This window comes from Ranitomeya imitator, chromosome 1, assembly GCF_032444005.1.
Source record: "Ranitomeya imitator isolate aRanImi1 chromosome 1, aRanImi1.pri, whole genome shotgun sequence".
NCBI lineage: Eukaryota > Metazoa > Chordata > Amphibia > Anura > Dendrobatidae > Ranitomeya > Ranitomeya imitator.
This window is the reverse complement of record NC_091282.1, coordinates 750,892,074-750,919,036: the sequence shown is the minus strand read 5'-3', so window position 1 is coordinate 750,919,036 and position 26,963 is coordinate 750,892,074. Positions and strand designations below refer to the sequence as shown.

At 50.9% G+C, this 26,963-nt stretch overlaps 1 protein-coding gene across 2 annotated transcripts in view; it reads right to left on the bottom strand.

The window, feature by feature from the left end:
- Positions 1 to 26,963, bottom strand: part of XRCC3 (X-ray repair cross complementing 3) — a 51,588-nt gene that overhangs the window by 13,103 nt on the left and 11,522 nt on the right. For both annotated transcript variants that reach the window (XM_069734507.1, XM_069734516.1), the window contains exons 2-5: positions 14,063 to 14,133; positions 13,570 to 13,710; positions 12,807 to 13,019; positions 12,584 to 12,738 (exon numbers count right to left, since the gene is read on the bottom strand). In XM_069734507.1, coding sequence (XP_069590608.1) covers positions 12,584 to 12,738; positions 12,807 to 13,019; positions 13,570 to 13,710; positions 14,063 to 14,117 — 564 coding nt within the window. In that variant the 5' untranslated portion in view covers positions 14,118 to 14,133. The remainder of the gene's footprint in view (positions 1 to 12,583; positions 12,739 to 12,806; positions 13,020 to 13,569; positions 13,711 to 14,062; positions 14,134 to 26,963) is intronic.

The following is a 26,963-nucleotide window of genomic DNA, read 5'->3' as shown; positions in this document are numbered from 1 at the left end:
GGACTTGGATACTTTTCTGCGGGCCTTTGAGAAAGCCTGCAGACAGTACCGGCTGCCTATAGATGAATGGGCCCGATACCTGACCCCAGGGCTGAGAGGCAAAGCTCTGGAGGCGTTTGCTGCCCTCCCTCAAGAACAAGATGGTGACTATGAGGCCATGAAGCAGGCTCTGATAGCCAAGTACCAGCTTACACCCGAGGTGTACCGTAGAAAGTTCCGGACCCTCCAACGTGGCCCACACGACAGTTACAGTGATGTGGTGCATGGACTGGGGACCCACTTTGACCAGTGGACCCAAGGACTGTCAGTGACCACCTTTCCACAGCTGCGAGACCTGATGATCAAAGACCAGTTCTTTCATCTTTGCCCAGCTGAGGTGCGACAGTTCGTGATGGACAGAGAACCCAAAGACTTGACGAAAGCAGCACAGATTGCCGATGCCTATGAGGCCAACCGTAGATCGGAAGTGCGGAAGCCAGTCACCACCAGCTGGAGAGGGGGTAAGCCTGCAACCAATGCCAGTACCCCTGCCAGCCAACACACCAGAGGTCCTGGCCCCGTGGCCAACAGCACCAGACCTACCACCGAACCTCGCAAGTGTTACACCTGCAATCAGACTGGTCATATCAGTCCCTCCTGCCCAACCAAGCAGAAGAACACCCCAGCCAAGGCCCCAGGACCTAATGCAGCAGTTCTTTTGGTGGGTGGTGTGGTTGGGAGGGTGTGTGACAACGTACAGCACGTCACTGTGGGAGTCCATGTTGCTACAGGCCTCAAGGACACCGGGGCTGAACGAACCCTCATCTGACCCGAACTGGCGGCCCCTGAAGAAATCATTCCGGGGAAAACCCTAACTGTCACTGGGATTGGGGGCATCAGCTGTCCCTTACCAACGGCCCGGGTTTATATTGATTGGGGTGCCGGGAGCGGGGTGAAGGAAGTGGGGCTGTCTGATAATTTGCCCACTGATGTTTTGTTGGGGACTGATTTGGGGAGGATGGTTGCATACTACGTTCCTGACACCCCTCCCCAATCTACTAATGAGGGTAACGTTAACCCTGATGATGATGATGATGATGATGGGAAATCGCATGTGTTACCTGACCATGCTTTATCTTGTAATGATGCCTCTAATAACCATTTTTTTCCTAGGATTGATGGTGAAAATGTTGTACCTGTGCCAGCTGAACCTGATAAGGCTGGGTTCACATTGCGTTAATGGGAAAGCGCTAACGGACAGCGTTGCACGGCGAAATTAACGCCGTGCAACGCGTCAGTTAGCGCGCCCATTCACAGCAATGGGAACGCGCAGCACTAGCGCGTGCCATGTTCGGCACGCGCTATGCGACGCGCCGGTGTTTCCTGGCGCGCCGCGGACGCTGCTTGCAGCGTCCGAGGCGCGCCCGCAGTCCGTTCCCCGCTCTCGCAGATCGGGGATCTGCGACAGCGGGGACGTTACCGCGACCCCGGGACGCGGCCCCATTAAAAACATTGCGTTAGCGCAACTCGCTAGCGCTAAACGGGTTGCACTAACGCAATATGAACCTAGCCTAATGATTGTTCTGTGAAGGTTAATGTGTTGTGACAAAACACTCTGGGATCGCCTTTGCTGGGGTCAAAGGACACGTGGTTTGTGCATTGAATCTGAGGCGTACAGCAGGTTTCTGAGCAGGCTGACCTCAGGTCAGATTTATTAACGTGAAAGCAACACAAAAAACAAAACATAAAAATAAATCCTAGCCTGTCCGGCACTAACTAAACAAATACGTTGCTATCTCAACAACTGGGGGGGCGTCTCCCACCCAGCTAACATCACACAGATCTTGAGCAGAGCTCTTCACTCACGTTTGTCTCACACAGGCAGGCAATCTGTGTGCCCCAGGCAGACACTGGAAACACCCAGCTGGTCATCTTTTATTCCTGCAATCATTAACCCATTAGCACCCTGAAGATACTGAGTGGCCTAATTCACATAGGACAAACACCTGGGCGAGATATACCTGCCTCCATCTACCACACCAGCATGAGTCTTACATATCCCCCCCTTGCTCAGACCACTCCGGTCGAGCAAGAACACTTTTGAAACAGTGCACTCGGGATAGGGCATCGGCGTTCCCCATCTGCACCCCAGGTCGGTGCTCCACCGTAAAAGAGTAAGCCTGCAGGGCAAGGAACCACCGGGTTACCCGACTATTACGGTCCTTGTGGAGGTGCATCCACTTGAGAGGGGCATGGTCTGTGACCAGCCTAAACTTCCTACCAGCCAGGTAATACTTGAGGGAGTCCAGAGCCCATTTAATGGCTAGGCACTCTTTTTCAACCACCGCATACCTCTGCTCATGTACATTCAGTTTCCGACTGAGATAGAGGACCGGGTGTTCGACTCCGTCCCTCACCTGGGAAAGTACAGCTCCGACACCAGTATCAGAGGCATCAGTTTGTACCACAAACTCGCTGCTGAAATCAGGAGTCACTAGTACGGGCTGAGAGCACAAAGCCCGTTTCAGGCTGTGGAAGGCCTCTTCAGCAGCTGAGGTCCATTTTACCATGACGGAACCCTTCCCCTTGGTAAGATCCGTCAAGGGAGTAGCCATGGCTGCAAAATTGGGTATGAACCGGCGATAATAGCCGGCAATCCCCAGGAAAGCCTGCACTTGTTTCTTGTTCACTGGTTGTGGCCAGCCCTGAATTGCCTGTATTTTGTCGATCTGGGGTTTAACCACTCCTCGGCCAATCACGTAGCCCAAGTATCGGGCTTCTTCAAGCCCGATTTGGCATTTCTTGGGGTTTGCCGTTAAACCTGCATCTCGCAGGTCATCAATCACCGCTTGTACCTTCTGGAGATGAGTTTCCCAGTCCATGCTGTAAATTACGATGTCATCCAGGTAGGCAGAAGCGTAGTCTGTGAGGCCTCAAGACTCGATCCATCAATCTCTGGAACGTTGCGGGAGCTCCGTGAAGTCCAAACGGCATATAGACATACTGGAACAAACCTTCCGGTGTAGCAAATGCCGTCTTCTCTCTGGCCGCCTCGGCCAGAGGAATCTGCCAGTACCCCTTTGTTAAATCCAGGGTCATAATGTATTGGGCTTTACCAAGCCGGTCGATCAACTCATCGACCCGGGGCATAGGGTACGCATCAAATTTAGAAACTGCATTCAGTTTCCTAAAGTCATTACAAAACCGGATGGAGCCATCCGGTTTAGGTATCAACACAATTGAACTGGACCAGGCGCTGTGTGACTCCTCAATGACTCCTAAGTCCAACATTGCCATCACTTCCCGGGAGACGGCTTCACGGCGGACTTCCGGAATCCGGTAGGGCTTCACATGAACAGTGACGCCAGGCTCTGTGACAATTTCATGTTTCACCAACTTAGTCCGGCCAGGTTTTTCGGAGAAAAACTGTCGGTTCTGTAACAAAAATTGCTTAACCTCAGATTTTTGTCGTTCTGAGAGAGTCTCAGCAACCTGCACCTCTGGTACAGTAGGTGAACAAACCGGACGGGGCAGATCCGCCGTTAGGGCAGAGCGGTCTTTCCAGGATTTTATCAGATTCACATGATAAATCTGTTCCGGTTTTCTCTTACCCGGCTGGTACACTTTATAGTTCACTTCACCAACTCTTTCTCGGACCTCAAATGGGCCCTGCCATTTCGCCAGGAATTTACTATCCACCGTAGGGATTAGGACCAACACCCTATCGCCGGGTGCAAATGTACGGACCTTAGCGCCTCTATCATAACTTTGCCTCTGGGCTCCCTGGGCCTGTAACATATGGTCCCTAACAATGGGCATGACAGCGGCAATACGATCCTGCATTTGGGTTACATGGTCGATCACCGTTTTAAAGGGAGTGACTTGACCTTCCCAGGTTTCTTTTGCGACGTCCAGCAGTCCCCGGGGACGACGGGCGTACAACAGTTCGAAAGGCGAAAACCCTGTGGAAGACTGGGGAACTTCCCTAATGGCAAACAGCAAATAGGGTAACAAGTAATCCCAGTTCTTCCCATCTTTGTCTATCGCCTTCCGGAGCATCTGTTTTAAGGTTTTGTTGAAGCGCTCAACCAGGCCATCTGTTTGAGGGTGATAGACAGACGTACGCAACGGGTCTATTTGTAAGAGCCTGCAGAGCTCCTTCATTACCCTCGACATAAAGGGAGTCCCCTGGTCGGTGAGTATCTGTTTTGGAATTCCCACCCGACTAAACACTTGTACCAATTCCTTGGCGATCGTCTTGGTAGCTGTGTTACGCAAAGGGACGGCTTCCGGGTAACGAGTGGCATAGTCCACGATGACGAGGATATGTTGGTGCCCACGTGCGGATCGGGGAAGGGGCCCAACCAAATCCATCCCAATTCTCTCAAAAGGGACCCCGATGATAGGAAGGGGTACCAAAGGGCTACGGAACTGAGATTTAGGGGCCGCGATTTGGCACTCTGGACAGGACTCACAATAGTTACGCACATCACAATGTATTCCAGGCCACACAAAACAATGCAATATCCTTTCTGTGGTTTTCTGTACCCCCAGATGTCCCCCCATTATATGTCCGTGGGCCAAACCTTCCGCCGATAAGGTTTGGGTACCACTAACCGTTGCACTGTGTCTTCCCCTTTTTTTTCTACCTGGTAGAGCAAATCATTTTCAAGAACCATATACGGGTACGCTAGCCTAGTGTCAGGTTCTACGGGTACCCCATCTATCATTTTTACATTTTTCCTAGCCGGAGTCAGGGTAGGATCTTTCATTTGCTCGCTGTGGAAGTCATCCACCTGGACTCCCAAATCTGGCAGGCAGATGGCTGTCTGCCTCCGCCTCTCGCTGAAGTTCCTCAGTTTCCTCTGTTTCCCCCGCCATGACAGAGAAGGGGTACTGAAGGTTAGATTCACTAACCTCCCCAGCAACATCTTCCTGTGGGGTCTCCTCTAGGGACTCGGGACCTCCAGATGGCATGGGAGAAGATTCACGGGTACAGCCACCGTGAAGGAGCAACTGATTCTCCCACAACTGCCAGAAATAGGGAAAATCCCTTCCCAGGATTACATCCTGTAACAATGCGGGAACGAGTCCCACTTTGTGCTGCACTGACCCATAGGGAGTAGAAATCCATATGACCGCTGTTAAGTACGAGCGGGTGTCACCATGCACACACGTCACAGAAAACTTGTCAGACGGACCAGACGGAAGTGCCACCAGACTAGCTTACACCAGAGTCACCACACTTCCAGAGTCTAGTAATGCCACAACATTTTTCCCATCAACAGATAATTCACACAGGTGTTTCACTGTATCATTTTGACCCGCATTCACACTCACTAGCTGTGTAACCAAAGACATGCGTTTTCTAGAGTCTATAACGTCGCACTGCATGGGTTCAGCGGTAACAGGACAGTTCACAGAAACATGACCCTTCTCATGGCAGCGGAAACACCTAACAGGTCCCCTACTGAGACCACCGTCCAATACTCTTGGTCTCGGAGTGCGAGCAGTCCCGGACTCCTCCCCCACAGTTTTAAGCGATTTTCCTTCACCCGTGGTCCCTGGAACAGTCTTACCGGTTCCACGAGGAGGAGGCACAGACCGGGGGTTGGCGGTGTCGTCGGGAAGTCCTTCTGCCACGGAATAACGCTCGACCAACTCCACAAGTTGATCCGCTGTCGTGGGATTTCCTTGGCTTACCCGCCTTTTCAGCGCTGGGGGTAGTACTCTCAGGTACTTGTCCAGGACAACCCGCTGGATTATTTCGGGTATTGTCAGTACCTCGGGTTGCAGCCATTTCTTTGTTAAGTAGATCAGGTCGAACATTTGAGACCGCGCCGGTTTATCTTGCTGGTATGTCCACTGATGTACCCGCTGTGCCCGGACAGCCGTCGTCACACCCAGCCGGGCCAGGATCTCAGCTTTCAGTTTCTCAAAGTCCTGAGCGACCTCCGGGTCCAAATCATGGTAAGCTTTTTGGGCCTCGCCGGAGAGAAACGGGGCAATCAAGTCGGCCCATCGTGCCTTCGGCCACTTCTCTCTCAACGCCGTCCGCTCAAACGTTGTCAGGTATGCCTCGACGTCATCTTCTGCAGTCAGCTTTTGCCAGTATCGACTCACATGGATCCTTCTGGACTCTGCTTCCGGGTCAGCGTCAGGCATGCTCACCAGGCGCTGCGCCACCTGTTGGAGAAGTTGGCGGTCTGCAACCGTCATGTCCAGTAACTCCTTCAGCTGTGCGGCCATCAAGCGATTAGCTTCGTGCTGTGCGGCAGTGGCCTGCTGCTGTACGGCAGTGGACTGTACTAAGGCTTTCACCACGTCTTCCATGCTGTCGCCTGTGCCACGGTATGCCCGCATTCTCCACCACAATGTGACAAAACACTCTGGGATCGCCTTTGCTGGGGTCAAAGGACACGTGGTTTGTGCATTGAATCTGAGGCGTACAGCAGGTTTCTGAGCAGGCTGACCTCAGGTCAGATTTATTAACGTGAAAGCAACACAAAAAACAAAACATAAAAATAAATCCTAGCCTGTCCGGCACTAACTAAACAAATACGTTGCTATCTCAACAACTGGGGGGGCTTCTCCCACCCAGCTAACATCACACAGATCTTGAGCAGAGCTCTTCACTCACGTTTGTCTCACACAGGCAGGCAATCTGTGTGCCCCAGGCAGACACTGGAAACACCCAGCTGGTCATCTTTTATTCCTGCAATCATTAACCCATTAGCACCCTGAAGATACTGAGTGGCCTAATTCACATAGGACAAACACCTGGGCGAGATATACCTGCCTCCATCTACCACACCAGCATGAGTCTTACAGTGTCCATAGGTACAGGCGTGCCCAGCCACGTCGCTCTGCGGAGTGAGACGGCTGAGGAACCCCTAACAGGGGCAAGTGTCGGTGCTACAGGAAATGGGGAGATGCATGGGAACCGTGAGGAAGGTGACGCCATGAAAGTGACCAGTGCCACCAAGGAAGGTAACTGGCCCATAAGTAGCACTGCCCCTGGAATGTTGGGGGTGGATGGGGAGGTAGAGCCCATAGCAGCGCCGGCTGATGGGTCTGTAGAAACCCCCGGGGAGACAGCCTATGTAGCTGCTGTCACCTGCAGTCAGAGTGCCCGGAACGCAGATAACTGTCAGCCTTCCGGACCCTACTCAGTCATCACTGTGACTGAACCAGAGGTGGACTCAGAGCAGGTCCAAGAGGGTTCCCGTGGGGAAGGGACCCTGACGTCGCTTCTGGCTTCCCCTAGCCAAGAGTTTGAGGCGGCTCTGCACACAGATGCGAGCCTAGAGAGTTTGAGACAACTTGCCGGGACGCTCTTCTCCGAGACTGATAAGGAGAAGGTGTTCTGGGAACGAGGAAGGTTGTACCGGGAGACAGTACCCGGAGAATCACAAAAGGAGTGGTTGAGGGAAAGACAGCTGGTCGTCCCGCAGCAATTCCGGGGTGAGTTGTTGCGGATTGCCCATGAGATCCCGCTAGCTGGACACTTGGGGATCAGCAAAACTAAGGCCCGGCTGTCTCAACACTTCTATTGGCCTAAGATGGGGACAGATGTGTCAAACTACTGCCGCTCCTGTGTCACCTGTCAAAGAGTGGGGAAGGCGGGGCCTGCTGTTAAGGCTCCCCTGATCCCGTTGCCAGTGATAGAGGAGCCTTTCCAGAGGATCGCGGTGGACATTGTGGGCCCGCTGGCCGTCCCCAGCGGCTCTGGAAAGCAATATATCCTTACTGTGGTAGACTACGCTACCCGGTACCCAGAGGCAGTAGCTCTGTCGTCAACTAGGGCAGATAAGGTGGCGGATGCCCTGTTGGCTATCTTTTCACGTGTAGGATTTCCCAGGTAAATGCTTACTGATCAAGGGACCCAATTTATGTCTCGCCTAATGGAGGCTCTCTGTAAGAGAATGCAGGTGAAGCACCTGGTATCGAGTGCGTATCACCCACAGACCAATGGCTTGTGTGAACGTTTCAATGGTACCCTCAAACAGATGCTACGCATGCTGGTTGAGACTCAAGGGCGCGACTGGGAGCGGTACCTCCCACACCTGCTGTTCGCTTACCGAGAGGTTCCGCAGGCCTCGACGGGGTTCTCCCCCTTCGAGCTCCTGTACGGCAGGCGAGTTCGGGGACCCCTTGGGTTGGTAAGAGAATCCTGGGAAGAGGAGCTGAACCCTTCTGAAGTGTCCATAGTGGAGTATGTCATGCGCTTCCGTGACAAGATGCAGACCTTGACGCAGTTGGTGCATGACAACATGACGCAGGCTCAGTCTGATCAGAAGCACTGGTACGACCAGAACGCCCGGGAGCGGACCTACCATGTGGGTCAAAAGGTGTGGGTGCTGGTCCCCGTACCAACGGATAAGCTTCAGGCAGCCTGGGAGGGCCCGTACGTCGTCCACCAACAGCTCAACCCGGTCACTTACGTGGTCACGCTTAACCACGCTTGGGGTAGGCGAAAGGCCTTTCACGTCAACATGATGAAGGCTCATCACGAACGTGAACCTTTCGTCCTAACGGTCTGCAGCGTGCCCGAAGACGGGGAGGAAGACACCCTCCTGGACATGCTGGCCCAAGCCAAGGCCAATGGGTCCATAGAGGACGTGGAGGTAAGCGCCTCGTTAACTGAACCCCAGCGGTTGCAGTTGCAAACCACACTGGAACCCTTCCGGGTCGAGTTCTCCAACCGACCTGGGAGGACTAAGTTAGCAGTCCACGAGGTGGACACCGGGAATCACGCCCCACTACGGCGAACACCCTATCGAATCTCTGACCAGGTGCAGCAGATTATGCGCCAAGAGATCGATGAGATTTTACAGCTGGGGGTGATTCGACGGTCAAAGAGCGCGTGGGCATCACCTGTAGTTCTCGTGCCAAAGAAGGACCGGACCACCCGGTTCTGCGTGGACTACAGGGGGCTCAACGCCATCACAGCCTCGGATGCGCACCCAATGCCGCGCATCGAGGAGCTGCTTGAGAAGTTAGCTGGCGCAAATTACCTAACAATAATGGATCTGAGTCGAGGATACTGGCAGATTCCCCTGAGTCCTGAGGCACAGGAGAAGTCCGCCTTTATCACACCCTTTGGACTGTACGAGTCCACGGTCATGCCCTTCGGCATGAAGATTGCCCCTGCCACTTTCCAGCGGATGGTCAACCCCATGCTTCAGGGACTGGAGAAGTACGCCGTGGCGTACTTGGATGACATTGCCATCTTCAGTCCCTCCTGGAAGGAACACCTGCAGCATCTCGAGGAGGTGCTCAGGCGAATTCACCAAGCAGGACTGACTATCAAGCCGGGAAAGTGCCAGATGGGCATGAGGGAGGTTCACTACCTGGGGCACCGGGTAGGCGGGAACACCCTGAAGCCAGAGCCGGAGAAAGTGGGCACGATCGTGAACTGGCCCACTCCCGTGACCAAGAAACAGGTGATGTCCATCCTGGGCACTGCAGGGTACTATAGGCGCTTCGTACAGCACTATAGTAGCCTGGCAAAACCTTTGACGGACCTCACCAGGAAGAAGCTACCCCACATTGTCAACTGGACAGATGGCTGTGAGGGGGCCTTCCAGGCGTTGAAAACCGCACTGTGCAACGCCCCTGTGTTGAAAGCAGTCGACAGCAGTCGACCGTTCTTGGTGCAGACCGACGCCAGCGAGTTTGGCCTTGGTGCTGTGCTCAGCCAGGTTGACTCGGAGGACCAAGAGCACCCCGTGTTATACCTGAGCCGGAAACTTTTGCTGAGGGAAGTGGCCTACTCCACCATCAAGAAGGAGTGCCTGGCCATAGTCTGGGCCCTGCAGCGCTTGCAGCCCTACTTGTACGGTCGCACCTTCACTGTGGTGACCGACCACGACCCTCTGCGCTGGTTAAACACCATGTGTGGAACCAACGGCAGGTTGCTACGCTGGAGCCTTGCCCTTCAGCAGTTTGACTTCACCATTGAACACAAAACGGTCAGGGAGCATGGGAATGCAGATGGACTGTCCCGCCAGGGTGAACCTACTGAGGTGCTCATGGAGGCATACCGTCGGGTTCTACCTCCCTAGCGCACACCAAAAGGGGGAGGTGTCACGATATGGTATGAAATATCATAAGTAGTTCTCTTGCTAGCCTGCGTGGGCTAAGCCCCCCTTCTTGGAGTGATGCTGCAACAGTTTGTAGCTTCAAATTCCTGGCTTTCAACTCCCAAATTCCCCATCACCCCTCGCCAAAGGTATTTACGACTGGCATTTCCTGCAGTGTAAACTCTTTTCCAGCAAGAACTGGATTCTAAGTCGCTTGAATGCAGGGAAGTTCTTTGTTCTGTGTTTGTGAGATATTAGGCACACCGTTTACGTTACGAATACGAAAATATATATTGTTAATCGGAGGATCTATACATCGCTCGAAACACGGGCTTCTAACTCCATCTGGTAAAGAAGTAGGGTTTTCTCTGTAAATATGTATCCCAGATAGGACATATTTGATATCATTAGAATGCCCACGGTAATCCGAGATGAATGATGGGTTTGTTATGACTATGACATGTTTTGTAGCGAAGTTCTAGAAATTAGAGAAAATAGTTTAAAGTTTAGTTAGACTGAAGAGGTAGGAGGGACGAGGTGATCCAACCCCTTTCTGGGATGTTACAGGCTGAAGTTATAACTGTCTGCCCAGATCCCCAGCTCATTCTTCTTCTTCTTCCTGCTTGCTTGCTTGCTTCTTCTCCTGGAAGAGCCCTGCGCACGTCCAATGAGCTGGGACGTATGGTTGCCTGCCATGCTTTGAACATGTGAGTGTTACCTTTTCTCATTTAATCCCTGTTTATTTCATAATTACCCTTGTACATATTTGCAATTGTCTCATTTGTAACATCTTTATAAAATATTTTTGATAAAGCACTGCCTAATTTTTATGGGATATAATATTATATGTTAGTTCATTCTCCATGCTCTAAAAACCGTACCCTAAGTCTTCTGAAGGGAAATACGCTACTGTTGTGTTGGGTTAGCTTCGGACCCGTTTAATCGAAGCTGGTGGCAGCGATAGTGTGCTGACTGTTGGATTATATTGTAGCGACTGCGGCGTTGATAATTATTGTTCCTGCCTGAGTGGGAGTAGTTTATCGCGTCGCTGCAGCGTGCCCAATAGCCAGTACATAGCAGGCAGCCTGTCGGGCGACCAATTACCCAGGGTGCAGTACCTAATCTGACCTGAGAGTAAGGGGGGCGCCAGAGAGCTGCAAGTGTTAAGTGGAACTGTAAGCGGGATATACATAAATCCCTGCAGTTTGTGGTATATTGAAAAGCAGTGGGATACCTAAAATAAGCCCCTGCTGGAAACTAAGAGGTCAATAGCCTTGTGGGTGTTTTTCATCACATTGTTAGCAGTGGAGGGATAACTAAGATAAGCCCCCCTGCACATGTGATAGCCATCTGTTGGCCTAAAGTCACCCCGACCCGTGACGTAGGGGTGACGATCACGGTGTGAATCGTGACAAATTGGGGGCAGCGGTCAGGGGAATCCTGACAGCGTCCGTCGGCAGACGAATTTTGCAGGAGTAAGTGCCGCATCTGTAACTTGTGGGTACAAGGAGCAATTGCAGTGGATTGTTTTCCACCCAGGGACTGCTTTAGGATGTCCCATGGTCCTGTGTCCCCCAATGAGGCGTAGGAGAAATAGGGATTTGTGTACTCACCGTAAAATCCTTTTCTCCGAGCCAATAATTGGGGGACACAGACCCCACCCTGTTAGCCTATTGGCTTTAGTTTTTTCTGTGTTGACTCGGTTTTGACATAGTTCATTCTTGTTAAATGTTAAGCTCCTACTGCTTTGTTACCGAACTGGTTCACTTAGAGCCAGCAGGAGGGTGTATACTGCAGGGAAGGAGCTATTCTTTATATGTTAACTTAGTGTCCTCCTAGTGGCAGCAGCATAACACCCATGGTCCTGTGACCCCCAATGATTGGCTCGGAGAAAAGGATTTTACGGTGAGTACACAAAAATCCCTATTTCCTTGGTCTTCATGGCGTTTAGAGATCTCCTTGGTCTATATGGTGTTGTCTGGAGATCTCCTTGGTCTACATGGTGTTGTCTGGAGATCTCCTTAGTCTTCATTGTGGTGCTTGGTTAGTGATGCCTCTTGCTTAACGGTGATGCAGCCTCTGTGGCAAAAGCAGTGAATACATATGCACATGCCAATTTTTAGCTATTTGAGCCCATATATTTAATTTATGCCCATATATTTCTTACGTCACAAACTTAAGACTATTTAGAGCTGATGAATCACACACGAATTGGATTAGAAAAATATTTAAACACAGATTGTAATGTAACAATATAGGTAAAAAGCCAAGGGTAGGGGGGTGTAAATACTTTTGCAAGCCACTGTATACGTTGGGTATTTTTCCTGGTGTTCACTTTCTACAGTTCCCACAGGCCCCTATTCACCAAACAGAGGTCAAAAATGGCTTCTTTTGGCCTCCGTCTGGCAGGTTTGCATCTGGTACGCACAGGAAAGTATGAGCCCATATGGTGGACGGACATCCTGTCTGTGGTCACTGTGGAGCACAAACCCCCTCAGAAGATCCAAGATACCACTTACTATATCCGCCGTGTGCTCGATATAGATGCCGTCTCCAAAGCGAATGTTGCGGATGACGTCAGTCGGGACGTCCGACCTCAGCTTGTGCTGGGATTTAATCAACTGCTGCAATCTCTTGCTTGGAAAGGCGTCTTCGGTGCAGATGTACACAGCCCCTGAACATAATATGTGTTATATACAGAGCTCAAAGAGGGGCCCCATATAAGATCTGTTCTATGGGTACCTGCTCCAAGACCTCCGTATTCTGCGCAGTACTGCACGGACAGACACAGCTGTAGAGCTATCTGGGTCTTCCCTGCGGAGCTCTCCCCAGCGAGTTCTGTTATGCCGACTATCGGGATCCCCCCTCGAAGGAAGCGATTCAGGACGCTGCAGCCGAGGCTCAACCTCTGGTGCTGGGAAGGGAAAGTGGCCGTGTCCTTGTATAACTGCAATGCTGGGAGTCGTAGGAAGAGGATTAGTAAGTGATCATTAGATCAAACAAATATTTCTATTATACTTTCCCTCTGATTGTTCCACTCCTGGTTTTGGCTTACAAATACTGATGTAAAATACTGAACAAATACTGAAGGTGTGAACGTGGCCTAAGACTCTATTCACTCAGTATATTTGTGTCACTCTGGATAAAAAAAAACTGATACACCGAGTTAAGGCCGATTTCTCACGTCAGACATTAGGGGTCTCCTGACCACCAACCCAGCAGCCACATATATTCCGGTGAGGCTGTGAATTTGGGTCAGGACACCCGCAACCAGTCCGGATCTAGCGGCTCGTACTCGGACACTTGTGAGATGCTTCACCCTTAGACTCGAAGAACGCCGAGATCGTGCACGACTTCTATCACTGAAGCTTTACCGAAAAATATCTCTTTGTAAACTTCCTGATCCAATCTGACCAAAAAGAGTTGCAGTGTAAAGTATAGGGGACAGCACAAACCTTTGATCAGACAGTGGTGCTTTACATGCACTGCAGTTTAGAGCTTTCACCTGTAATTGTCTTTTTATCCTTTTCCAAAGTAACAGCTGCTGCTTTCTGTAAGTCCTGGATATCTGGAATGGACAGATGAGTGATTCTCTGCAGATCCACAACGGAGTAAGTCAAAATGTCTCCGACGGATTTTAGATTTGCTGTAAAGAAAAAAAAAAGCTAAATTAATTAGGTTTATAAAAGTATCCAGCAACGAATCACAGGGTCTGTGTCACTGCACCCAGGTGAGGGCGACTATATAAGTTCAGTTAAAGGACTTTTCTTCACTTATGAAGGTATTTTTTTTTGGAGGGGGGATGAAATGTAAAAATAGTGCTGCCTAAGAGTGCATTCACACAAGTGTATTTTACAGTTCCCAGCTTGACCAAGGATCTCATGACCTGAACTGACAGTCCCAGAGGCAGAAGGAAGGAGAGCTGGGGTCGGGCCGAATATGGACCGCAAAAGGCGGGTCAAGTTACTATATGTCCATATGTGAAATAAAGCTCCTACCCTGATGAAGAGCTGCGGCGACTTGAGGATCCAAATCCAAATGTTCCCAGTCCATGACCCCAAGAAAGGCACTGTAAAAACACAATAGGGGAATGTGATAGTGCCCAAATATCCTGTATCTACAGTAGCATAGCCCCACAACCCCAGCGAGACCTGTAACTCCGCATGGCCGCGCATTAGATATTGCTGCCGAATACAGCAGCAGAGGTTCGGATTGTAAAATCCGCAGAGTCAATGCCTGGTGCGGATTTTACCACTTTCATAGTAGACAGCTAAAATCCACTGAATTCCTCCACAAATTATTTTTAACCTAAAATATAGGGATTTTTGTGTACTCACCGTAAAATCCTTTTCTCCGAGCCACTCATTGGGGGACACAGGACCGTGGTGTATGCTGCTGCCACTAGGAGGCTGACACTAAGTAAATACAAAAAAGGTTAGCTCCTCCTCTGCAGTATACACCGTCCACTGGCTCCGGTTAATACCAGTTCGTAGCCAAGCAGTAGGAGATTAACAAGACTTAACCGTAGTAACAACATGTCAAAGACTAAAACAAGGGTGGGTGCTGTGTCCCCCAAACAGTGGCGCGGAAAAAAGGATTTTACGGTGAGTACACAAAAATCCCTATTTCTCCATCGCCACATTGGGGGACACAGGACCGTGAGACGTCCAAAAGCAGTCCCTGGGTGGGGAATAACAACCCAACAGTGTAAACTTATGGCACCTGCTGTCTACAGGTGCGCAACCGCTGCCTGCAGAATACGCCTGCCCAGGCTTGCATCTGAGGATGCCTGAGTAAGGACATTGTAATGATTTGAAAAGGTGTGCAGGCTAGACCAGATTGCAGCTTTGCAAATCTGCTCTGCAGACGCTTGATTTCGAATGGCCCAGGAAGCACCCACCGACCGAGTGGAGTGTGTCCTGAGGCCCGCAGGGATAGGCTTGCCTCTGACGTGATAAGCCTCTTGAATGGTCGACCGAATCCTTCTGGCAATTGTCGACTTAGAAGTGGCCAATCCCTTCCGGTGTCCCGCCGGGAGCACGAACAGAGTATCCGTCGGCGAAAGGATGCCGTCCTGGACACGTACTTCCTGAGAGCTCTGACAAGATCCGAGGAGTGAAGAGCCTTCTCCACGCGGTGCTTTGGAGTAGGGCAAAGTGACGGAAGGACGATATCTTCACTGAGGTGGAAGGAAGACACCACCTTCAGGAGGAAAGTAGGGGACGGTCTGAGGACCACCTTGTCTCGGTGGAACGTAAGGAACGGCGTCCGATAGGAAAGAGCAGACAACTCCGAGACTCGTCTGATCGAAGTAATAGCGACGAGGAAGGTCACTTTCCATGAAAGTAGAGATAGAGGGATGTCCTGCAACGGCTCGAAGGGAGATTCCTGCAGGACACCTAGGACCAGATCAAGGTCCCAAGCCTCTAGAGGCGCTCTGTACGGAGGCACCACGTGAGAGACTCCCTGAAAAAAAGTTCTGACCTAAGGCTTGGAAGCGATTTTCCGTTGAAAAAGGACTGACAAGGCCGAGACCAGCCCTTTAAGGGAACTCGGCGAAAATCCCAAGTCCAGACCGGATTAGAGGAAATCCAGGATGGTATGGATGCTGAAAACCATCAGAGGGCGACCTCTGCCTCTGCACCAATCGAAGAAGATCCTCCAGATCCGATGGTAGATGCGTGATGACATCGGCTTTCGGGCATTGATCAAGGTGGAAACTACCTCACGGGAGAAACCCGCTTGAGTCAGAACCCAGGATTCAACAGCCATGCCGTCAAACACAGGGCCCCTGAGTTCTGGTGGTAAATCGGGCCCTGAAAAAGTAGATCTGGACGATCTGGTAGGCGCCAAGAAACGTCTGCGATGAGCTGGATCAGCTCTGCATACCACGCCCTGCGAGGCCAATCCAGGGCGATGAGAATCACCGGGACACCCTCTGCCTTGATCTTCCTGATTACTCTGGGAAGCAGGGGCAGGGGGGGAACACAGGTAAGGGAGGCGAAACTGACTCCAAGAAAGGACTAGCGCATCTGCCCCGATAGCTCTGGCGTCCCGGGGCCGGGCTACAAATTGAGGTACCTTGGCATTGAACCCGGAAGCCATTAAGTCTACTTCCGGAGTACCCCAACAATGGCAAATCTGTTGGAATATGTCCTGATGGAGAGACCACTCTCCTGAGGCGAGACCTTGCCGGGAGAGGAAATTCGCAGCCCAATTCTCCACTCCTGGAATGTGAACTGCCGATATGACCGAGAGGTTGTTTTCGGCCCAGCGAAGGATGTGCTCTACCTCGCGCATTGCAGCTCTGCTTTGGGTTCCCCCTTGATGGTTTATATAAGTCACAGCCGTGGCATTGTCCGACTGGATACGGATGGGGCGGCCTGCTAGGAGATGATGGAACCGCTTTAGGGATAGCCGAATCGCACATATCTCCAGGATATTGATGGGAAGGCGAGACTCGTGATGAGTCCAACATCCCTGCGCAGTGTGATGGCGAAAAACCGCACCCCAGCCTAGGAGGCTGGCGTGGGTAGTGACTACCAGCCAATGGACTGGAAGGAAAGACCTCCCTTGGAGGAGAGAGGATCGGAGCATCCACCATTGGAGTGACTGCTTGACCCGAGGAGAGAGAGAAAAGGGACTCCCGTCCCATGCGTCCAGCAGAGCATGCTGTAGGGGACGGAGGTGCAGTTGCGCAAATGGAATTGCCTCCATTGCGGCCACCATCTTCCCGTGAATCCTCATGCCGAAACGGACGGAACAAGGGGATGGCTGATGAAGCTTCCAGACCCCCTGTTGAAGAGCCAGGACCTTGTCCCGAGGAAGAAGCACCAACCCTAGGGAGGTGTCCAGGGTCATGCCCAGAAAGGAGATCCGTTGAGCTGGAACAGGAGATGACTTTTTTAGGTTGATCAACCAGCCCAACCGAGAAAGAGTATTCAAGGAAATGCGGACGCACTCCTCGCAGGCTCAGAAAGATGGGCCTTTGACCAGTAAGTCGTCCAGGTAAGGAAGCACGACTAGACCCCGAGAATGCAGAATGGCCATGACAGCTGCCATGACATTTGTCAAAACTCTGGGGTCGGTGGCAAGGCCGTGAACTGAAAATATTCTTCTCCGACGGCGAAGTGAAGGAACCTTTGATGAGGTGGGAAGATTCGGATGTGGAGGTACGCATCCCGGATGTCGATGGATGCTAAGAATTCGCCTTGTGCCATCGAGGCAATGACGGAACGGAGAGATTCCATCCTGAAATGACGGACTTTGACAAATTTGTTCAAGAGCTTTAGGTCCAGGATAGGCCTTACCGTTCCATCCTTTTTGGGGACCATAAACATTTGAATAAAAGCCGCAGAACCTTTCGTCCTCTGGGACAGGGACAATAACTCCATCTTGTCGGAGCGACTGAATGGCCTTGGAAAAAGCCCGAGCGCGAATTCCCGCTTCGGGAGAGCGGGAAACGAAAAAGCGGGTTGGAGGGGGGAAGGAAAAATCGATTTTGTAACCGGAGGACACCAGATCCCTGACCCACTCGTCGTGAACAACTGAGAGCCAGACATGACGAAACAAGGCAAGGCGTCAGCCTACTTTGGTGGTGTCGTCCGGAAGAGATTGTGACTCATTTAGAGGAAGACGGTTGGGGTCTGGATCCCCTGGACCTAGACTGTGTGGAGCGGCCCCTCCAGGAATGGTTGAGCCTCTATGGCCTGAGGACTTTTGTCTCTGCCGGCGCGGCGCCCCGAGCCAGGGAAATTGGCTGAGGAATGCCATGCGTAAGATCCATGAAAGGGCCGAAAACGAGCCTGCGGCTGTCGTCGGAATGGTTGTCTGAACCTCTGCTGGGGAAGGGAAGTACTTTTTCCCCCCGTAGTGTCTGAAATCAGTTTGTCCAGCTTTTCCTCAAATAAATAGACGGCCCACGATATATGGCAGAGATGTGAGGGACTTTTTAGAGACGGAGTCCGCTCGCCAATTCCTCAGGCATAGTGCTTTTCTAATCGCCACAGCGTTTGAAGCCGTAATTGCAGAGCAGTTCGCTGCGTACGGGAAACGTCCTGAATAGGTGGATTAGTGGTCCTGCTCCTGGTTGGATCCTGGAGGGATTCGATAGCTTTAGTCAAAGAAGCCATAGATTGCGAAAGTGACAAAACCCACTCAGGGGGACTGGTCACCGCGGGCTCGTTTGCGGCGGGGGGCTCCTGAGCGCATCTAGGGTCACAAGCGTTACAGAGCGGAGCAGTATGCCCGCTTGGTAGCGCAGCCTGACAGGAGGTGCAAGAAGTGAAGAACACTGTATGTGTTTTTGCAGACTTTTTGGGTTTATGCAGAGACATGTTGTCAGCTAACCGCCGTGCAGGGCTGTGGGGCACCTGTGCAGCTAGTGAGCGGAGCACTGTGTGCAGGAGTAGGAGGGCCTGTGTCAGTGTGCAGCGCACCTACTCAGGTCTTGTGTCCGGATGCCGCACTGAGACCGGAGAGGGTCGCACTCGTTGATTTGGTGGCGTTCTGAGGCTCCAGAGAGACACCGGGAGCTCTCTCTTCTGTCCAAGATGGCCGCCGAGAGTTGAGAGGCGCTTCTCGCAATGTGCGAGAAGCGCTGAAGCGGTGGGCAGGGCCTCGCGCGTGACGTGCTCAGTGGGCGGAACGCGGCCTAGCTAAGGCTGAAGCCGGGGACTAAATTAGCGGTGCCCGGACGCGAAATGCAGCCGAGTCGGCGGTGCGCTTGGGAGCCCCCCCCCCCTGCCCTGTCAGACTCACCACTTGTGGTCCTCTTCAGGTGAGGTACGAGGGAAGGTGCAGTCAACCTCAATCCACCGCCCTCTTGATGAGGGGGTGGAGAGGGACTGAGGAGCTCCATGCAGCATCGCTGTTCCACAGTGGTGGTGCAGAGGGAGGGCGGCCGGACTGTGCTCAGTGAAAGTGCCTCTGTGTATCCTAAGGGTTCGCTCCCCTAGGATTTCACAGGGCTAGGTCATGGCCATACATCCCACGTCGCAGGAAAGGATACGGGGAGTAAACTCGCCGTGCTCGCCTGTTGGTGTTTCGGAGGAGATCGGCCCCCTTAAAAGGGTCAGTCGCCCCCTTCGTGCTCTTGCGCAAAGATAAAAATAAAAATTAAAAAATGAAACGTCTGGAAAAATTCAGACGCAGTGTGCCTCCTACGGACACTAAGCAACAACTGGTATTATCCGGAGCCAGTTGGCGGTGTATACGGCAGAAGAGGAGCTAACCTTTTTTGTATTTACTTAGTGTCAGTCTCCTAGTGGCAGCAGCATACACCACGGTTCTGTGTCCCCCAATGTGGCGATGAAGAAAAATGTATTTAGATTAAAAATAGATTTTCGTACCCTAGTTATCAAAATGCAGAGCAACCAATTACAGTGCAGGTTTCATTTCTCCATGGCATTTTAACCCCTTTCCTGCTCTAAGATTCACTTTGAGGTCCTGAAGCAAGTGTGGGTGTACTGGGCAGGTGCACTGTGCGGGTGTACAGTGAAAATGTACAGTGAGGGAGTACTGTGCGGGTGTACAGTGAGGGTGTACTGTATAGGTGTACTGTGCGGGTGTACAGTGAGGGTGTATTGTGTGGGTGTACAGTGAAAGTGTACAGTGAGGGTGTACTGTGTAGGTGTACTGTGTGGGTGTACTGTGCGGGTGTACAGTGGGGGTGTACTGTGATGGCGTACAATGCGGGTGTACTGTGAGGGCGTACCATGATTGTGTACTGTGCGGGCGTACAGTGTGGGTGTACAGTGCGGATGTAGTGTGGGTGTACAGTACGGGTGTAGTGTGGGTGTACAGTGAGGGTGAACAGTGAGGATGTACAGTGCGGGTGTAGTTAGGGTGTACAGTGAGGGTGAACAGTGAGGATGTACAGTGCAGGTGTAGTGAAGATGAACAGTGAGGATGTACAGTGCGGGTGTAGTGAGGGTGTACAGTGTGGGTGTAGAGTGAGGATGTACAGTGCGGGTGTAGTGAAGGTGTACTGTGTGGGTGAACAGTGAGGATGTACAGTGCGGGTGTACAGTGAGGATGTACAGTGCGGGTGTAGTGAGGATGTACAGTGCAGGTGTAGTGAAGGTGTACAGTGAGGATGTACAGTGCGGGTGTAGTGAAGGTGTACAGTGAGACTGAACAGTGAGGATGTACAGTGCGGGTGTAGTGAGCGTGTACAGTGTGGATGTACAATGCGGGTGTAGTGAAGGTGTACAGTGAGGGTGAACAGTGAGGATGTACAGTGCGGGTGTAGTGAAGGTGTACAGTGAGGGTGAACAGTGAGGATGTACAGTGCGGGTGTAGTGAAGGTGAACAGTGAGGGTGAACAGTGAAGGTGTACAGTGAGGGTGAACAGTGAGGATGTACAGTGCGGGTGTAGTGAGGATGTACAGTGCAGGTGTAGTGAGGGTGTATAGTGAGGATGTACAGTGCGGGTGTACAGTGAGGATGTACAGTGCGGGTGTAGTGAGGGTGTACAGTGAGGATGTACAGTGCGGGTGTAGTGAAGGTGTACAGTGAGGGTGAACAGTGAAGATGTACAGTGCGGGTGTAGTGAAGGTGTACAGTGAGGGTGAACAGTGAGAATGTACAGTGCGGGTGTAGTGAACGTGTACAGTGAGGGTGAACAGTGAGGATGTACAGTGCGGGTGTAGTGAAGGTGTACAGTGCGGGTGTACAGAGGATGTACGGTGAGGATGTCCAGTGCGGGTGTAGTGAGGATGTACAGTGCAGGTGTAGTGAGGGTGTACAGTGAGGATGTACAGTGCGGGTGTACAGTGAGGATGTACAGTGCGGGTGTAGTGAGGGTCTACAGTGAGGATGTACAGTGCGGGTGTAGTGAGGGTGTACAGTGAGGATGTACAGTGCGGGTGTAGTGAGGATGTACAGTGCGGGTGTAGTGCAGATGAACAGTGCGGGTGTATTGTGAGGATGTACAGTGCGGGTGTAGTGAGGGTGTACAGTGCAGGTGTAGTGAGGATGTACAGTGCGGGTGTACAGTGAGGATGTACAGTGCGGGTGTAGTGATGATGTACAGTGCAGGTGTAGTGAGGGTGTACAGTGAGGATGTACAGTGCGGGTGTACAGTGAGGATGTACAGTGCGGGTGTGGTGAGGGTGTACAGTGAGGATGTACAGTGCGGGTGTAGTGAGGGTGTACAGTGAGGATGTACAATGCGGGTGTAGTGAAGGTGTACAGTGAGGGTGAACAGTGAGGATGTACAGTGCGGGTGTAGTGAAGGTGTACAGTGAGGGTGAACAGTGAGGATGTACAGTGCGGGTGTAAAGAAGGTGTACAGTGCGGGTGTACAGAGCGGATGTACAGTGAGGATGTACAGTGCGGGTGTAGTGAGGATGTACAGTGCAGGTGTAGTGAGGGTGTACAGTGAGGATGTACAGTGCGGGTGTAGTGAGGATGTACAGTGCGGGTATAGTGCAGATGAACAGTGCGGGTGTATTGTGAGGATGTACAGTGCGGGAGTAGTGAGGGTGTACAGTGCAGGTGTAGTGAGGATGTACAGTGCGGGTGTAGTGAGGATGTACAGTGCGGGTGTAGTGCAGATGAACAGTGCGGGTGTATTGTGAGGATATACAGTGCGGGTGTAGTGAGGGTGTACAGTGCAGGTGTAGTGAGGATGTACAGTGCGGGTGTACAGTGAGGATGTACAGTGCGGGTGTAGTGAGGATGTACAGTGCAGGTGTAGTGAGGGTGTACAGTGAGGATGTACAGTGCGGGTGTACAGCGAGGATGTACAGTGCGGGTGTGGTGAGGGTGTACAGTGAGGATGTACAGTGCGGGTGTAGTGAGGGTGTACAGTGCAGGTGTAGTGAGGATGTACAGTGCGGGTGTACAGTGAGGATGTACAGTGCGGGTGTAGTGAGGATGTACAGTGCAGGTGTAGTGAGGGTGTACAGTGAGGATGTACAGTGCGGGTGTACAGCGAGGATGTACAGTGCGGGTGTGGTGAGGGTGAACAGTGAGGATGTACAGTGCGGGTGTAGTGAAGGTGTACAGTGAGGGTGAACAGTGAGGATGTACAGTGCGGGTGTAGTGAAGGTGTACAGTGCGGGTGTACAGAGAGGATGTACAGTGAGGATGTACAGTGCAGGTGTAGTGAGGATATACAGTGCGGGTGTAGTGAGGGTGTACAGTGCGGGTGTAGTGAGGGTGTACAGTGCGGGTGTACTTCTAGGAGATGGAGATCTTCACTATTTACTGCAATACTAAAGCATTATATAGTTAAAGGGACTCTGTCACCTGAATTTGGAGGGAACAATCTTCAGCCATAGGGGCGGGGTTTTCGGGTGTTTGATTCACCCTTTCTTTACCCGCTGGCTGCAATATTGGATTGAAGTTCATTCTCTGTCCTCCATAGTACATGCAGATTGCCTTGCGCAGGCGTGTACTATGGAGGACAGAGAATGAACTTCAATCCAATATTGCAGCCAGCATGCAGCCAGCGGGTAAGGAAAGGGTGAATCAAACCCCCGAAAACCCCGCCCCTATAGCTGAAAATTGTTCCCTACAAATTCAGGTGACAGAGTCCCTTTAAATGGATCGCAGGCTCAAGTCCGCAAGGACTAAAAAATGCAGTTTAAAAAAATAAAACGTTTTTAACCCCTTAGCGACCGCCGATACGCCTTTTAACGGCGGCCGCTAAGGGTACTTAAACCACAGCGCCGTTAATTAACGGCGCTGTGGTAAAAGTGTATAGCGCCCCCCAGAGGCCGAATTTCTCCGGGGTCTCGGCTGCCGGGGGTAGCCGAGACCCCAGAGAACATGATTTGGGTTTTTTTTTACCCACCCCGCATTTGCGATCGCCGGTAATTAACCGTTTACCGGCGATCGCAAAAAAAAAAAAAAACGCGATTTGCGTTGTGTTTCTCTCCCCTGTAATGTGATCGGACATTAGACGGGAGAGAAATAGGGTCCCCCGAGCCCCCCACGGTACCTAATGTACCGGTGAAGGTGCCCCCCCGGTCCCCGACCCTCCTCCTTCCGGTGCGGGCTCTAAAATGGCGGGCGCAAGTGCAGATGCGCCCGCCAAAACCTAGCTTCCCCCGGTGTATTGGGGTCGGTTTTTACCGACCCCTGGAGCGATCGCAATCCAGGGGGTCTTTACAGACCCCCGGGGTTGCGATCGCTGCAAATAGTTTGTGAAAAAAAAAAATGCTTTTCATTTCTCTCCCCTCTGATGTGATCGCACATCAGAAGGGAGAGAAATAGAGCCCCCGAGCCCCCCACCATACCGCCTGCTCCTGTCCCCGGTCCCCGGTCCTCAGTCCGTGGTCCCCGGTCCTCAGCCCATGGCTCCTGGCCCCCCTTCTTCTTCTCTGCTGGAAGAAAATGGCGGGCGCATGCGCAGTGCGCCTGCCATGATCTGCCAGCAGAGACCCAGCAACCTATGAGAATTTTCTCATTGGCTGCTGGGTTTTGATTACTGTAATATGTCCAATTACAGTGATCAAAACCCCTAAAATTTGATAAACATGGCAGCACTTGGGCTGTACCTTTCTCTTCTCTCCTTGTAGTTGTTCTAGGAGAGAAGAGAGAGAGACTACAGATCAAGTGCTGCCCTGTCAGTTACAAATAACATAATATCTGCCTCCGCCAGCATCCAATTTACCCACCCCCGTTCTCCGTAATCCCTGCATCATCAGCAGAGGATTATAAAAAAAAAAAGAAAAAAAAATTATAATTTTTTAAAAAAAAAATTTTGTTAGGGTTAGGGGAGGAATTAGATAAAATGGCCCGCAGAACTTTTAGCGCGGAGCAAGCTTACAGCCTGCTTTGCTCCGGCAGCGAAACAGATTCTGCCCCTGAAGTTGAGCAGTTTTCAGACAGTGATGACGACTCTTCCTCCACGGGATCCCCCAGCCCGGTGGTAGCGGAGTCGGTCGTCACTTCTGAAGCTTCAGAGGCAGGACCAAGTACCGCAGTCCCCCCACCGCTGTGGTATAATGACACCTCATTTTCCCCTCAAATTCCCCCTTTTTCTGCAGTCCCTGGAATAAAAGTAGATGTCGCCAATTTTACCCCCATTGATTTTTTTGAAATTTTCATTAGCCCCGAAGTCCTGCAATTAATCGTCCACCAAACAAATCTATATGCCCGGCAATATATTTCCCAAAAACCCACTGCCTTTCATTCCCGTTCCTGGATCCCCACAAATGTCCCTGAAATAAAAAAATTCTTAGGCCTCACCCTGAATATGGGTATAGTAAAAAAACCCACTCTCCGCTCTTACTGGGCAACAAAAGCTGTCCACTGCACCCCTGTATTTGCAGCCATCATGTCCCGAGCCCGTTACGAAGCCCTGATGAGATTCCTCCACTTCAGTGACAATTCCCAAGCTCTCCCAAGAACTGACCCCAACTACGATCGGCTAAATAAATTAAGACCCCTAATTTCCCTCCTAAAAACTTCCTTTCTAAATTCCTATACCCCAGAGCAAAATATGGCAGTCGACGAGTCCTTGATGAGCTACAAGGGCCGTCTGTTATTCCGCCAATTTATTCCCTCCAAGAGAGCCAAATACGGCGTAAAATTATATAAAGCTTGCGAGAGCTCATCAGGGTACACGTCCACCTTCCTAATTTATGAAGGTAGGGACCGCCAAATAAACCCCCCAAACTGCCCCCAGACAATTGGTATCCCAGGCAAAATTGTCTGGGAGCTAATGACGCCCTTTCTCAATCAAGGGTACCAAGTGTACACAGATAACTATTACACTAGCATCCCCCTATACAAATCCCTCCATGCTGCAAATACAGGGGCCTGTGGGACAGTGAGGAAAAACAGAGTGGGGTTTCCGTCACAGTTGGTGTCCAGACGTTTGGAGAGGGGGGCGTCATTTTCACTTGCAAGCGACCAACTTCTTGCAGTGAAGTGGAAAGACAGGAAGGACGTCTATATGCTTTCCACACTGCATACGGACACCACTGTGACGGTCAGAGAGAGGGGTGCCACCAGGGACAAAGAAAAACCAGTCTGCGTCACAGACTATAACAGACATATGGGTGGCGTAGACCGGTCAGACCAGGTTCTGCAACCATACCTGGTCAAGAGGAAGACCAGGGCGTGGTATAAAAAGGTGGGAATCTATCTAATTCAGACTGCCACCTACAACAGCTTTGTCCTATATAAAAAATCTCAAGGACCGCTAACTTTCCTGCACTTTCAGGAAAAAGTAGTAGAGAGCCTCATATTTGAGTCCATGGCACCGGGGGAAGCCTTCGACTCTGAGGATTCCCGGAGACTGTCAGAACGCCATGTCCCTGTCACTCCCACCCAAAGTTATCCTCAAAAAAGGTGCCGAGTTTGCAGAAAGCATGGCAGGCGGAGTGATTCCCGATTTTATTGCCCCACATGCCCATCCCAACCAGGCATTTGTATCTCCCCCTGTTTTGAGACCTACCACACCACCTACAATTATTAGTTTGCTTTTTTTCAATAATTTTTATTTTCTGCTTAGTGGCCCCAGTAGTACAATTTGGAACAATTGATAAATAATATTTTAAATTAGTAGATCCCATTTTACCCCATTTCACAATTAATTCCAGAACTTGATCAATCCCATACCAAACTACTATCCCAACAAATTCTCGTCCACGTACCCACGTCTGTACGCTCTAGAGTGTGTGCCCCACAAATGTTCTTGCAAAGTCAGGTCATCTGAAAATTTTACGACTCGATCAATCCCATACCAAACTACTATCCCAACAAATTCTCATCCACGTACCCAAGTCTGTACGCTCTAGAGTGTGTGCCCCACAAATGTTCTTGCAAAGTCAGGTCATCTGAAAATTTTACGACTCGCTCAATCCCATACCAAACTACTATCCCAACAAATTCTCATCCACGTACCCACGTCTGTACGCTCTAGAGTGTGGACCCCACAAATGTTCTTACAAAGTCAGGTCATCTGAAAATTCTACGACTCGATCAATCCCATACCAAACTACTATTCCAACAAATTCTCGTCCACGTACCTATGTCAATAAGCGTTAGAATGTGGACCCCAGAAATGATCTTGAAAAGTGAAATCATCTGAAAATGAATTCTAGGACTTGATTACTCACAAACATTTTTGACCATTTATCTAACTTTGACTGCTTTATGACTCTTGCTACACAAAACTTTGGTTTCCATTTATATTACTTATATTTATGTTGATGATACGGGCATGATCATTTTAGTGTAGGATTTCTAAAAAAATTAGGAAGTTCCGTACTTATACACTATGGGCTTTACTTTATGGTTCTTGCCGAACCTCTGGTACCAGACAATACTTTCTATAGAGAACTGGTTGTTTTGTGCATATAGCGGTTCTGACCTTGGCGGGTGGGAGCTTGCTATGGTGTACCACGTCTATTGGCACATTCGTCTCTCATATAGGGATTGATGGAGCTAAAAGGACGTTGTACGACCAGTCTCTGAAAGTGTCTGCCATTCTAGCCCTGATGGTGTTCTTTCATCTTTGGAACAAACTCCGCTTTGCCACATAGTTGGCTGCATTTTCCTACACATTTTGCCCTTCATTCCAGTACAGTTTATTCTTCCTGCTACAATATACGCAAATGCGGGACAACTGTTTTGTTAGCAAGACCAATTTTATAGTCAGCCATTGTGTTTTAGGAGCATGCCTCCCTCTGTGAGTAATAATTCCTGGAAGGATTTTCTTTTTTGCTCAATGTCTCTAGAAGCTTTGAATGGGTCCTGGATCTTCAATTTCAAATAAAGCCAAATTTGTCACATTGTGCCCCTTTCTGTCCAAGCCCTGCCATTTGTCCAAACAGAACTTTTTGACTACATATGGGATATCGCTGCGCTCATAATAAAGTGGGTAACGAATTGTGGGGTCCACTTTTTGATGTTATTTCTGAAAAAGTGAGACATTCA